We start from the raw sequence: 12,218 nt of genomic DNA, 5'->3' as shown, positions 1-12,218 counted from the left end.
CTTGGTGTCTCTTGGCTTTTTTTTGGCACAGATCTTGGTTGATCAGGTTTTCCATTTGGGACATCTCTTGGGTGATGGGTTTCTTTATCTGGGACATCTCTTGGTTGATGAATTCTTCCATTTGGGACATCTCCTGGTGGATTAAGTCTTCCCATTGGGACAGAGTTTTGTATGTGTTGATGCTCCCTTGGCACCACTGTTGGGATCTGGTGGCTTCCCCTTGGCACCGCTCCTGCTTGGTGAATTCTTCCCACTGGGACACGTCCTCGTGTCCCAGCTCCTGGTCTCTCCTGGCTTTCTCCTGGCACAGCTCCAGGTCGATGAATTCTTCCACGTGGGACATCTCTTGGGTGATTAACTCCAGCCATTGGGACAGATCTTTGTGTCCAAGGACATTGCCCTGGCTCATCCCTCGGGATCCCTGTGGGTCTCGGCCGTGTCCCCCTCGGCACAGCCCTCGGGGACCGCACCATTCCCACTCTTCCTGCTCCATGGCCAACGTCCCCTGTCCCTCCCGGGCCAGCCAGCAGTTGGGATTTGGCTTTTCCAGAAGGATCCAGGAGCTGCTGCTCCTGAGGGATGGACCTGAACCCTTTGGGATCACGCTGGGATCGGGGCAGGGCACAGCTCCCGCGTCACAACGGGACATCCCAGCACCCCAACGACCACAGGACCCTCTGGAACCTTCTGGAACCTTCTGGAGCTGCAGCCCCAGCCCCACACGACACTAGGGGGCTGTCCCCAACAGGCGACACTGGAAGGATGGGGGCACCCAGGGACACTGGAGAGCAATGAGGAGGTTCAGCCAGGCTGGATGAAATCCCAGCCTGGAGCACGGGCTGGGATCATCCCTGCAGGGACACGGGGACAGTGACACGGCCCTGGAGGGGACAGTCCCGGCGGTGCTCCGTGGGTTTGGCCCCGCTCTGCCTGTGGGGTGTGGGGAGCCACAGCAGCTTCTCATTAGGGCTCCTGCCGGGAAAAGCCACGGCGCCTTTAACGGCATCTGCGAGCGGGACCTGGCAGCTGCGCCAGGAAATTCCTGACATCCCGGGAAGTGCTGAGCCAGCGCGAATGGGGCCGTGTGTGCCTTGGAGCGGGGCCGGGAATTCTGCAAACCTCGAAAGAGCCGTCACGTGGGGCTGAGGCAGAAGGCAGGGACAAAAACCTTCCCGTGGAATCGGGCAGGGAATGAACGCTCTGTCCCCTGTGCCAGCCCCGCTGTCCCCTGGGATGGCCAAGGAGAGTCCCCGGGTCATGCAGATCCCAAGAGTCGCGCAGCAAAGCCACCCCAGGAATGGACATCCGTGTCCTTCCTCAGCCAGGCAGCGCTCGGGGACACCCCCAGAGGGACAGGGATGGGGACAAGGGACAGGATTGAGGACAAGGGACAGCGATGGCACCGGCGGCAGCCCCGCTGCCCTGCAAGAAATCCCAATAAAAACGGGAAAGTCGAGCCGGGAAAGGTTTTTTGGGGTATGTGTGTGAACCTCGCGCCGGGTGGGGGGAGAGGCAGGACCCGCACCCCTTCCCCAGCACCCGGACCCGCTCCCCGAACCCCACCCGGGGCACCCCGAGGGGTCGGGGCCGGGGGCCGCCCCCCGCCGCCCGGTTCGGCCCCGCTCAGCCCGCAGCGCCGGCTCCGGGACCTCCCGGGTCCCCGGGCTCGGCCGGCGACACCGCCGCTGCGGCAGCGGGAGCAGCCGGAGACCCCCGGGGGGGACAGCGCGGACACATGAGGGGACAGTGGGACACGCTGGGGACACAGCGAGGGGACAGTGGGACGCGGTGATGGGACACTGGGGACACAGCAAGACCCGCGGTGAGCGGGCGGGAGCCGCTGTCCCCCGTTCGGGGGTGCGGTGACACGGGGAGCGGAACGGGGCCGGTTAACGGGGCGGGGCGGGCCGGGGGTCCCGGGCGGGGGGCGGGCAGGAGGCGGGCGGGGGTCCCGGGCAGGAAGCGGGCGGGGGCCGGGGAGGGGCCGGGAGCGGAGCGGGACCGGCAGGGACCGGCGGGAGCGGGCAGCGACCGGCGGGGCCGCGGCCATGCCGGGGGTGCCCCTCGCCCCGCTGCTGCTGCTGCTGCTGCTGCTCCTGCTGGGCCCCCCGCCGCCCCCCGCCCGCGCCGCGCCCCACCGAGTCAGCGGCACCCCCAAAACCAGCGGGGTGTCCCCAACAAAGGGCACCACCACGGGACCCCCCAAAGCCAGCGCGGTGTCCCCAACCAAAGCCATGGCCAGGGGAGCCCCGAAAGGCAGCGAGACGCCCCCCTCGAAAGGCACCACGCCGGGACCCCCCAGAACCAGCGGGGTGCCCCCCAGAAAGGACACCAAAACCAGCGGGGTGCCCCCCAGAAAGGACACCACGCCGGGAACCCCCAAAACCGGCGGGGTGCCTCCCAGAAAGGACACCACTCCAGGACCCCCCAAAACCAGCGGAGTGCCCCCCCCGAAGGGCACCACGGCCCCCCCCTCGAGGGGCAGCACCGCGGTACCCCCGAGGGGCAGCGGGACCCCCCCGAGCCCCGGCCCCTCTCGGAGCGGGGACCCCGCGGGCACAGGTAGGAGCTGGGGGGGGTCGGGGGGTGTGAGAGGGGAGGGGGTGTGAAGGACCGGGTGTGCAAAAGGGGGGTCCCGTGGGGGGTATTGGGGTGCCAGGGGCTGGAGGTGTTGCCAGCCCCATCCCCTGTCACCCCCGTGTCCCCTCCAGCCCCAGCGCCCCAGGTGACCACGGGGGCGGTGCTGAGGAAGAAGAAGGTGGTGAGGAAGAAGGTGATGAGGAAGAAGAAGGTGCTGAGGAAGAAGCCGGAGGCTCCGGCCGCTCCGCAGGAGCCCCGTACGTGCTCTGGGCGCGGGTGGCCCGGCCATTGTCGCCTGCACAGGGACCTGGCCGTGTCCTCAGGGCACCCGGGGGGCACCTGGGGGTTGGGGTGTCCCCATGGCGCAGCTCCGTGGGGACACGGGGTGGGGACAGTCCCCGTGTGACCCCGGTCCCCGCTGTGTCCCCAGCGTGCCCCCCCCTGGGGCTGGAGTCCCTGCGGGTGCTGGACACGCAGCTCCGGGCGTCCAGCCACAAGCGGCACGGGCTGGGCGCGCACCGCGGCCGCCTCAACATCCAGGTACTGCCGGGGTGCCCGGCTGCCAAGGTGTGGCAAGAGTGTGCCAGGAATGTGCCAAGGTGTGCCTGAGTGTGCCAGGGATGTGCCAGGAGTGTGCCAGGAGTGTGCTAAGGTGTGCCAGGGTGTGCTCAGGTGTGCCATGGTGTGCCAAGAGTGTTGCAAGAGTGTGCCAGGAGTGTGCTCAGGTGTGCCAGGAATGTGCCAAGGTGTGCCTGAGTGTGCCAGGGATGTGCCAGGAGTGTGCCAGGGATGTGCCAGGAGTGTGCTCAGGTGTGCCAGGCTGTGGATGCCACCTGCCTGGCATGTGGTGTGTGGGTGTGGCAAGCGCATGGCAAACGCAGGGCGGGTGTTGCACATCCGTGGTGAGTTTGTGGCACCTCCATGGCACGTTTGTGACAATTCGTGGCTTGTCCGTGGCACATCCACGGCACACCAATGCCCCGGGCGCTCTCCAGCCCGGTCCCCTCCCTCCCGTGCGGGCTCCCCGCGGTGCCGGTGCCACCCCCCGGTGCCACCACCCCGGGCTCGGGGACACCGCGGACGTGTCGCTGTGCGTGTCCCCTCCCCTCCCCGCAGTCAGGGCTCTACGACGGCGATTTCTACGACGGGGGCTGGTGCGCGGGACAGGAGGACACGGAGCAGTGGCTGCAGGTGGACGCGCGGCGCCTCACCCGCTTCACCGGCGTGATCACCCAGGGCCTCAACTCCATCTGGACGTGAGGGGACAAAGGGGATTTGGGGTGGGGACAGCACTGGGGACACCCTGACCCCCCGCTGTGCCCCACAGGTACGACTGGGTGACATCCTACAAGGTGCAGGTCAGCAATGACTCGCACACGTGGCTGCCGAGCCGCAATGGCACCGAGGAGGCGGTGGGTGCCCGGCGGGGGTGGCACCCCGGACAGGGCGGGGACATGGGGGGTGACAGTGCTGGGGGGGCGGTGATCGGCTGGGGGGTGATGATGGCACCGGGAGGGAGGGGTAATTATGCTCGGGGGGTTAATTATGCCAGGGTGGGGGGGGTTAATTGTGCCAGGGGGGTAATAATGCTTGGGGGGGATGGGGTGTAATTGAGCCAGAGTTAATTATACTGGGGGTTAGTTGTGCTGGGGTTAACCATGCCGGGTGGGATAACCACACTGGCAACGGTGTTAACCACGCTGGGGTAGCCACCCCAAGGATTGTGGTTGCCCATCCCGGGGTGCCCGTGCCAGCTGGCACCGTGCCCGGGCTCTGTTGGCCTTGGCCATGCCAGGCACCGCCAGCACAAAGGCTCCTTGTCCCCACTGGGCACCTGCCAGCGCCCCTGGCACGGGCTGGGGACACACCAGGGGCTGGCACCGGGGGAGGGCACGGCAGCCTGGAGATGGAGAGAGTTTGGGGTGCCTGTGCTGGGATGGATTTGGGGTCCCCATGCCATGGATGGGTTTGGGGTTCCTGTGCTGGGATGGGTTTGGGGTCCCTGAGCCATGGATGCGTTTGGGGTCCCTGTGCTGGGATGGCTTTGGGGTCCCCGTGCCATGGATGGCTTTGGGGTCCCCGTGCCATGGATGGGTTTGGGGTTCCAGCACTGTATCAGGATCAAGTTTGGGGCCAGGGGTAAATTTTGGGGTCCGCCTGCCTGACCCATGCCAGGAACAGATTTGGGGATCCCCGTGCCAATCCCTTGTGCTCCTCCCGCTGTGGGGCTGCGGATTTGGGGTCGGAGCTGCCCCTGACCGTGCCTGCTCCTCCTTAAGGGCGCCTGGAACCCCTTGAACCCCCCTGCAGCCCCCTGAACCCCCCTGTCCCCCGCTGTCCCCTCAGGTGTTCCCGGGGAACAAAGACCCCGAGACGCCGGTGCTGAACCTGCTGCCCTCGCCGCTCGTGGGGCGATTCCTGCGCATCAACCCGCAGAGCTGGTTCCCCAACGGCACCGTCTGCCTGCGGGCCGAGGTCCTGGGCTGCCCCGTGCCCGGTGCGTGTCCCTGCGTGTCCCCTGCGTGTCCCTGGGGACCCGCTGCTTGTCCCCTGCTCCCCGCTCTCCGTCCCAGCAGCGCCCAGCGCGGCCGCTCGCCAGCAGAGCCGCGGTCTGTGCTGTTCGCTGTCCCTGACCGTGTCCCCTCCCTGTCCCCTCCCTGTCCCTGACCGTGTCCCCTCGCTGTCCCCGCAGACCCCAGCGATGCCCACACCTGGCACCCCCCGGCCCCGCCCGAATCTCACCTGGATTTCCGCCACCACAACTACAAGGAGATGAGAAAGGTGCCACCCGCCCCCCCAACCCCCCCGGAACCCTGGCGTCCCTGTGTCCCCAAGTGGGGGGCTGTGCCACCTGAGGGTGTCCCCAGGGTGTCCCTGACGCTGTCACCGCGCAGCTGATGAAGAGGGTGAGCGAGGAGTGCCCCGACATCACCCGCGTGTACAGCATCGGGCAGAGCTCCCGCGGGCTGCGCCTCTACGTGATGGAGATCTCCGACAACCCCGGGCAGCACGAAGTGGGTGCGTGGCTGGGGACAGCAGGGGACAGCTGGTGACAGCAGGGGTGGGGCAGGATGGGCGTGGGGACAGTGCCCAGGGATGCCCAGGCTGGGATGGGGGGTGCCCAAGGTGAGGTGGGGGTCACCAGGGGTGCCCAGGTTGTTGTAGGAGGGTGGGACAGTCACCGCGGCTGGTGCAGGAGGGTGGGGACAGTCACCAAGGGGCTCAAGAGGGGCCACCTAGCCTGGCACGGGATGGGGACATTGTGGCTGGGGATGCCCAGGATAGGGATGGGGACACAGGGACACCCCAACTGGTGCAGGATGGGGACAGGATGGGGACAGGGACACCCAGGATGGGGATAGGGACACAGGGACACTCAGGATGGAGACAGAGACACCCAGACTGGTGCAGGATGGGGACAGGGACACTCAGGATGGGGATAGGGACACAGGAACACCCAGACTGGTATGAGGAGAGGGTGACCAGGAACGTGTGGGATGGGGACAGGAACACAAGGACACTCAGGATGGGGACACGGGGACACCCAGACTGGTGCAGATGGATGGGGACAGGGTGACCAGGGATGCTCAGGATGGGGACAGGGACACAGGGACACCCAGACTGGTGCAGGATGGGGACAGGGACACCCAGGATGGGGACAGGATGTGCTGGGACACCCAGACTGGGGCTGGGGACAGTCACCAGGCCCCTCCCTCCGTGTCCCCCTGGCAGGAGAGCCCGAGTTCCGCTACGTGGCCGGGATGCACGGGAACGAGGTGCTGGGCCGGGAGCTGCTGCTGAACCTGATGGAATTCCTGTGCCGGGAGTTCCGGCGGGGAAACCCGCGCGTGGTGCAGCTGGTGACGGACACGCGCATCCACCTGCTGCCCTCCATGAACCCCGACGGCTACGAGACCGCCTACAAACTGGTGCGGGGATCCGGGGATCCCAGAGCCTGTCCCAGTGATCCCAGTGCCCGTCCTGGGGATCCCAGTGATCCCAGTGCCTGTCCCAGTGATCCCAGTGCCCATCCCAGTGATCCCAGTGCCTGTCCCAGTGATCCCATTGTGGTGATCCCAGTGCCCATCCTGGGGATCCCGGTGATCCTAGTGCCTGTCCCAGTGATCCCAGTGCCCGTCCTGGGGATCCCAGTGATCCCAGTGCCTGTCCCAGTGATCCCAGTGCCCATCCCAGTGATCCCAGTGCCTGTCCCAGTGATCCCATTCTGATGATCCCAGTGATCCCCAGTGCCCATCCCGGTGATCCCAGTGATCCCAGTGCCTGTCCCAGTGATCCCATTGTGGTGATCCCAGTGCCCATCCTGGGGATCCCGGTGATCCTAGTGCCCGTCCCAGTGATCCCAGTGCCCACTCTGATGATCCCAGTGATCCCAGTGCCTGTCCCAGTGATCCCATTCCGGTGATCCCAGTGATCCCAGTGCCCATCCCAGTGATCCCAGAGCTCATCCCGGTGATCCCAGTGCCTGTTCTGGTCATCCCAGTGCCCATCCCAGTGATCCCATACCGGTGATCCCAGTGCCCATCCCGGTGATCCTGTCCCGGTGATCCCAGTGATCCCAGTGATCCCAGTGCCCATCCTGGTGATCCTGTCCTGGTGATCCCAGTGCCTATCCCAGTGATCCCAGTGCTTGTCCCAGTGATCATCCCAGTGCTCGTCCCAGTGAACATCCCGGTGATCCCAGTGATCCCAGTGCCTGTTCTGGTGATCCCAGTGCCCATCCCAGTGATCCCATCCCCCTTCCTGTCCCGGTGACTGTGGTGCCTGTGCCGGTGCCCATTCCCATCCCGGTGATCCCAGTGCTCATCCCTGTTCCCATCCCGGTGACCCCTATACCCATCCCGGTGATCCCAGTGCTCATCCCCGTTCCCATCCCGGTGATCCCGGTGCCGCCGGCAGGGCTCGGAGCTGGCGGGATGGGCCATGGGCCGCTGGACGTACGAGGGCATCGACCTCAACCACAACTTTGCCGACCTGAACACGGCGCTGTGGGACGCCGAGGACAACGACCTGGTGCCCCACGAGTTCCCCAACCACTACATCCCCATCCCCGAGTACTACACCTTCGCCAACGCCACGGTGAGACCCCAAAACCCCCAGTCCTGGACTGGTGCCATGGTGAAACTCCAAATCCCTGGAAGTTTAAGACCCAAACCCTGGGAATTCCTGCCCCAAAACCCCAGGAATTATGGCCCCAAAAACCTGGAAATTTTGGCCTCAAAATCTTGGAATACCCAGCCCTAAGCCTTGGAAATTTCAGCCCCAAAATCTGGGAATTCCAGCCTCAAAATCCTGGTAATTTCAGCCCCAAAATCTGGGAATTCCAGCCCCAAAATCCTGGCAATTTCAGCCCCAAAATCTGGGAATTTCTACTCCCAAATCCTTGGAATTGTAAGACCCAAACCCTGGGAATTCCTGCCCCAGAACCCCGGGAATTTTGGTCCTAAAAACCTGGAAATTTTGGCCTCAAAATTCTAGAATACCCAGCCCTAAACCCCGGGAATTCAGCCCCAAAAATATGGGAATTTCAGCCCCAAAATCCTTGGAATTTTATTACTCAAACCCTTGGAATTCTGGCCCCAAAATCCTGGGGATTCCAAGCTTAGAACTCGCAGATTTTCAGCCTGAAAATCCTGGGAACTGTGACCCCAAACCTTGGGAATTTCAGCCCCAAAACCCCATGAATTATGACCCCAAAAACCTGGAAATTTTGGCCTCAAAATCCTGGGAATTTCAGCTCCAAAAAGATAGGAATTCCACCCCCAAAATCCTGGGAATTTTAAGACCCAAACCCTGGGAAACACCAGGCGCAGGTGCCAGCACGGATGACACTGCGCGGGTGCCGTGGTGCCACCTCATGGGTGACACCACACGAGTGCCATGGTGCCACCTCATGGGTGACACCACACGAGTGCCATGGTGCCACCTCATGGGTGACACCGCACGGGTGCCGTGGTGCCACGGCACAGTGACACCACACGAGTGCCATGGTGCCACCTCATGGGTGACACCGCACGGGTGCCGTGGTGCCACGGCACGGGTGCCACCTCACGGGTGCCATCGGTGCCCCCCCGGCGCAGGTGGCCCCGGAGACGCGCGCGGTGATCGCGTGGATGCAGCGCTACCCGTTCGTGCTGAGCGCCAACCTGCACGGCGGCGAGCTGGTGGTCACCTACCCCTTCGACATGACCCGCACCTACTGGAAGGCCCAGGAGCTGACCCCGACGCCGGACGACGGCGTTTTCCGCTGGCTGGCCACCGTCTACGCCACCGCCAACCTGGCCATGGCCAGCGGCGAGCGCCGGCGCTGCCACTACGACGACTTCACGCGTTACGGCAACATCATCAACGGAGCCAACTGGCACACGGTGGCTGGCAGTGAGTTGGGGTGGTTTGGGAGGTTTGTGTTTGGGTTTTTTGGTGTTTTCTGTCACCCCTTGTCACGATCCGCTCAACCCGAGCGGGAGTTGTGATGGTTCATTCGACCCCAAGGTGCAAAAGACAAAAAGTGAGAGACTCAGGTTTTGTTCAGCAGAAAGCAGCAATGGAGTTTATTGTGTGTAACAATTCAGTTTTGTGATAGAAGAGAGAGAGAGAGAGAGAAATGATGGGGAATAGCTACCAACAGAAGGGACGCATCCTCGTGGTTGTCCGACGGTGGACGCGTCTTCGATCCTTTGGGGAGAAAGAGATCTCAAAGCCTCTTTAAGAAAGTCACTTTTTATAGTCCTTTTCCAAAGTGAGTGGCCTCTGTCCAAAAGGTGGGGAGATTTATGGACTATTGTATGCGGAGATCATTGCTCCATGAAGCAGGTGCTGGAACAGGGCGCTATAAGCAGCACCTGCTCGTGCCATGGCAGCACCAGCACAGCTACAGACAGTCCTGGGCAAGCATCCACCTGGGCCAGGCCAGAACTCAGGTCCAGAGTGAGCGGTGGGGCCCTGGGGTGGGGCCCTCAGTCTCTGATGATGGTCGTGAGGCAGATCAGAGAAACTTCAGACCGACTCTTCCACCCCTGTGCCGTGCAGGTATGAATGATTTCAGCTACCTGCACACCAACTGCTTTGAGATCACCGTGGAGCTGTCCTGTGATAAATTCCCGCACGCCTCCGAGCTGCCCGAGGAGTGGGAGAACAACCGGGAGTCGCTGCTGCTCTTCATGGAGCAGGTCGGGCACGGGGGGCTGGGGGTGGCACCGGGGGTGGGGACACGGATCTGGGGTGGGCAGAGCCACCCTGGGGATGTCTGTGCAGGGTGGGGTGGGAATGGGGGAGCTGGGGGGGTCTGGGGGTGCTGGGAGCAGGGAAAAGGGTCCAGGATGGAGGATTTGGAGGGGTTGGGACATGGGGACATTGGGGGAAATCCAGGTGGTTCTGGGATCATGGGGACTGTGGGAAAGGGGAGTCCAGAGTGGCAGATTTAGGGGGGTTTGAGACATGGGGACCCTGGGGGCATCTAGGGGTGCTGGGAAGATGGGGATACTGAGGAAAGGGGGTCCAGGAGGGGGGATTTGGGGGTGCTGGGATCACAGGGACACTGAGGGAGGTCTGGGGGTGCTGGGACAATGGGGACACTGAGGTAGGGGTCCAGGATGGGGGATTTGGGGGTGTTTGGGACAATGGGAACACTGGGTCACAGGCAGGACCAGGGACCTCCCAGGAGGTTTTCCTTTTGTGGGGGGAAACACTGGGGACATTCCAGGGGGGACATGAGCAGAGCAGGGTGGCAGCAGGACAGGGCTGTCCCCAAACACCGAGGGTGGCACTGGGACGGGGGGGACACACCTGTGCCACCCCCCCGGCTCCAGGTGCACCGCGGGATCAAGGGCGTGGTTCGGGACAGTGACACCGAGCTGGGCATCCCCAACGCCATCATCTCCGTGGATGGCATCAACCACGACGTCCGCACCGGTACCGGGGCACGGCTGGGATCTGGGGTGGGGGGAAACGGGATCGGGCTGGGAATGAAGGTGGGATGGGATGGGAATGGGGTGAGGCTGGGAAAAGGGATGGGGTGGGGATGGGAATGGGGACAGGGAAAGGATTGAGATGGGATTTGGGGATGGGATTGGGAATTGCAGATGGGGATGGAATGGGATGGAGATGGGAATAGGGATGGGACAGGAACAGATGGCACTGGAGATGCGAATGGGATGGGGCTGGGGACAGGAAGGGAATGAGATGGGATTTGGGGATGGGATTGGGGATTGCAGATTGGGATGGAAACAGGATCACGCTGGGATGGGGCTGGGGACAGGGATGGAAGGGGGATAGGGTTGGGGATTGCAGATGGCAATGGAAGCAGGATTAGACTGGGGATGGGGATGGGGATGGGAATAGGAATGGGACGAGAACAGGATTGGGGCTGGGACCGAGAACAGGGATGGGAACAGGGACAGGGATGGCGACAGGGACAGGAACGGCGACAGGGACAGGAACGGCAACAGGGACAGTGACACCCGCCCCCGCCGCAGCCTCGGACGGGGACTACTGGCGGCTGCTGAACCCGGGCGAGTACGAGGTGACGGCGCGGGCCGAGGGCTACGAGGCGGCCACGCAGCCGTGCCGGGTTTACTTCGAGAACGTTCCCACCCCGTGCAGCTTCCGCCTGGCGCGGGCACGGGGCCGGCACCGACCCGGGAGGACCCGGCCGGGCCCCGACCCGGCGCTGCGGCTGCAGCGGCTGCGCCTCCGCCGCCTGCGCGCCAACGGCCGCGGGCAGTGAGTGAGCGGGGCGGCCCCGGGGCCGCGGGCTCGGCCGGGGGGCGCGGGGGGAAGCGGGGGGACGGCTCCCAGTAAAGTTTGGCTGTGCTGCCGCTGCGACTCTGCGACCGGGAATGGGATCAGGAATGGGATAAAGAACGGCATCGGGAGCGGGACTCGAACCTGCGGCAGTGGGAACTCGGCGAGGCCACGCCCCTCAATGGAGCCGCCACATAAAGCCCCGCCCATTCTCTGCTGACCAATAGAAATTCCGAGGCCATCACAAAGATACGCCCCTCACATGACCATAAATGGTCATTCGCCATAAGCCACGCCCACCAAAGGCCCCTTGCCAATATCAATTACTAATCCACGATCACACCCCTTCCCTGGCCACGCCCCCTCCCCATCTCTGAGCGCCTATTGGCTGCTGGCGGTGGGAGGGGCGGGGCGTGGCGGCCGCGGGGGCCAATAGAACGCGAGATTTGTCGGTGCCGTTAAGGGGGCGGGGCGGGGGATGCTTGGTGGGGACACTGGGGGGTTCGGGGAGCGCGGGGACAATGGGACCTGCAGCGTGGGGCGGCCACACGGCTGGGCCACTTATGGGGCCGCGGGCTGCGGGAACCTGGGGGGCTCTGCGAAGTTCTGGGGACCATGGGGACAATGCGGGGATCTCCAGAGTTGGGGGGCCCGGACTGGGGGGGTCTGGGGAGTGCTGGGACCGTGGATGCACAGGAAGGGTCCTTGGGGGGAAGGGGGGGGGGCACAGGGGGGTGCTGGGATTTTGGGGACACCAGGGAGGGTCGCGGGGGTCACAGGGTCATGGTCAGAGCGATCGGGCTCCACCATCAGAACCAGCAAAAAGGGGTTGGGGTGCCCCCCCCCCCCACCACCTGCCAGGGTGGGGGGCTGTGCCC

The 12,218-nt window shown here is 64.3% G+C and overlaps 1 protein-coding gene across 1 annotated transcript; it reads left to right on the top strand.

Moving 5' to 3' along the window:
- Positions 1 to 1,982: 1,982 nt before the first annotated feature.
- CPXM1 (carboxypeptidase X, M14 family member 1) lies at positions 1,983 to 11,697 on the top strand. Its single transcript, XM_056489331.1, has 14 exons — positions 1,983 to 2,562; positions 2,712 to 2,837; positions 3,011 to 3,120; positions 3,697 to 3,836; positions 3,908 to 3,992; positions 4,927 to 5,077; positions 5,273 to 5,361; positions 5,475 to 5,598; positions 6,313 to 6,509; positions 7,498 to 7,677; positions 8,679 to 8,976; positions 9,628 to 9,767; positions 10,407 to 10,509; positions 11,073 to 11,697. Exons 1-14 carry the CDS (start codon positions 2,049 to 2,051, stop codon positions 11,321 to 11,323), a joined length of 2,508 nt encoding a protein of 835 aa, XP_056345306.1. The 5' UTR covers positions 1,983 to 2,048; the 3' UTR covers positions 11,324 to 11,697.
- The last annotated feature ends 521 nt before the right edge of the window (positions 11,698 to 12,218 follow it).

The sequence above is a fragment of the Oenanthe melanoleuca genome, chromosome 4 (genome assembly GCF_029582105.1).
Source record: "Oenanthe melanoleuca isolate GR-GAL-2019-014 chromosome 4, OMel1.0, whole genome shotgun sequence".
Taxonomy (NCBI): domain Eukaryota; kingdom Metazoa; phylum Chordata; class Aves; order Passeriformes; family Muscicapidae; genus Oenanthe; species Oenanthe melanoleuca.
This window is presented reverse-complemented; position numbering and strand designations above follow the sequence as displayed.

Bases quoted from the DNA above. Each gene is read 5' to 3' on its own strand.
- CPXM1 (XM_056489331.1), top strand. From the start codon at position 2,049: ATGCCGGGGGTGCCCCTCGCCCCGCTGCTGCTGCTGCTGCTGCTGCTC. The intron at 5,362-5,474 runs GTGCCACCCGCC...GTCACCGCGCAG, and splicing joins ACTACAAGGAGATGAGAAAG to CTGATGAAGAGGGTGAGCGA. The intron at 10,510-11,072 runs GTACCGGGGCAC...CCCCCGCCGCAG, and splicing joins CAACCACGACGTCCGCACCG to CCTCGGACGGGGACTACTGG.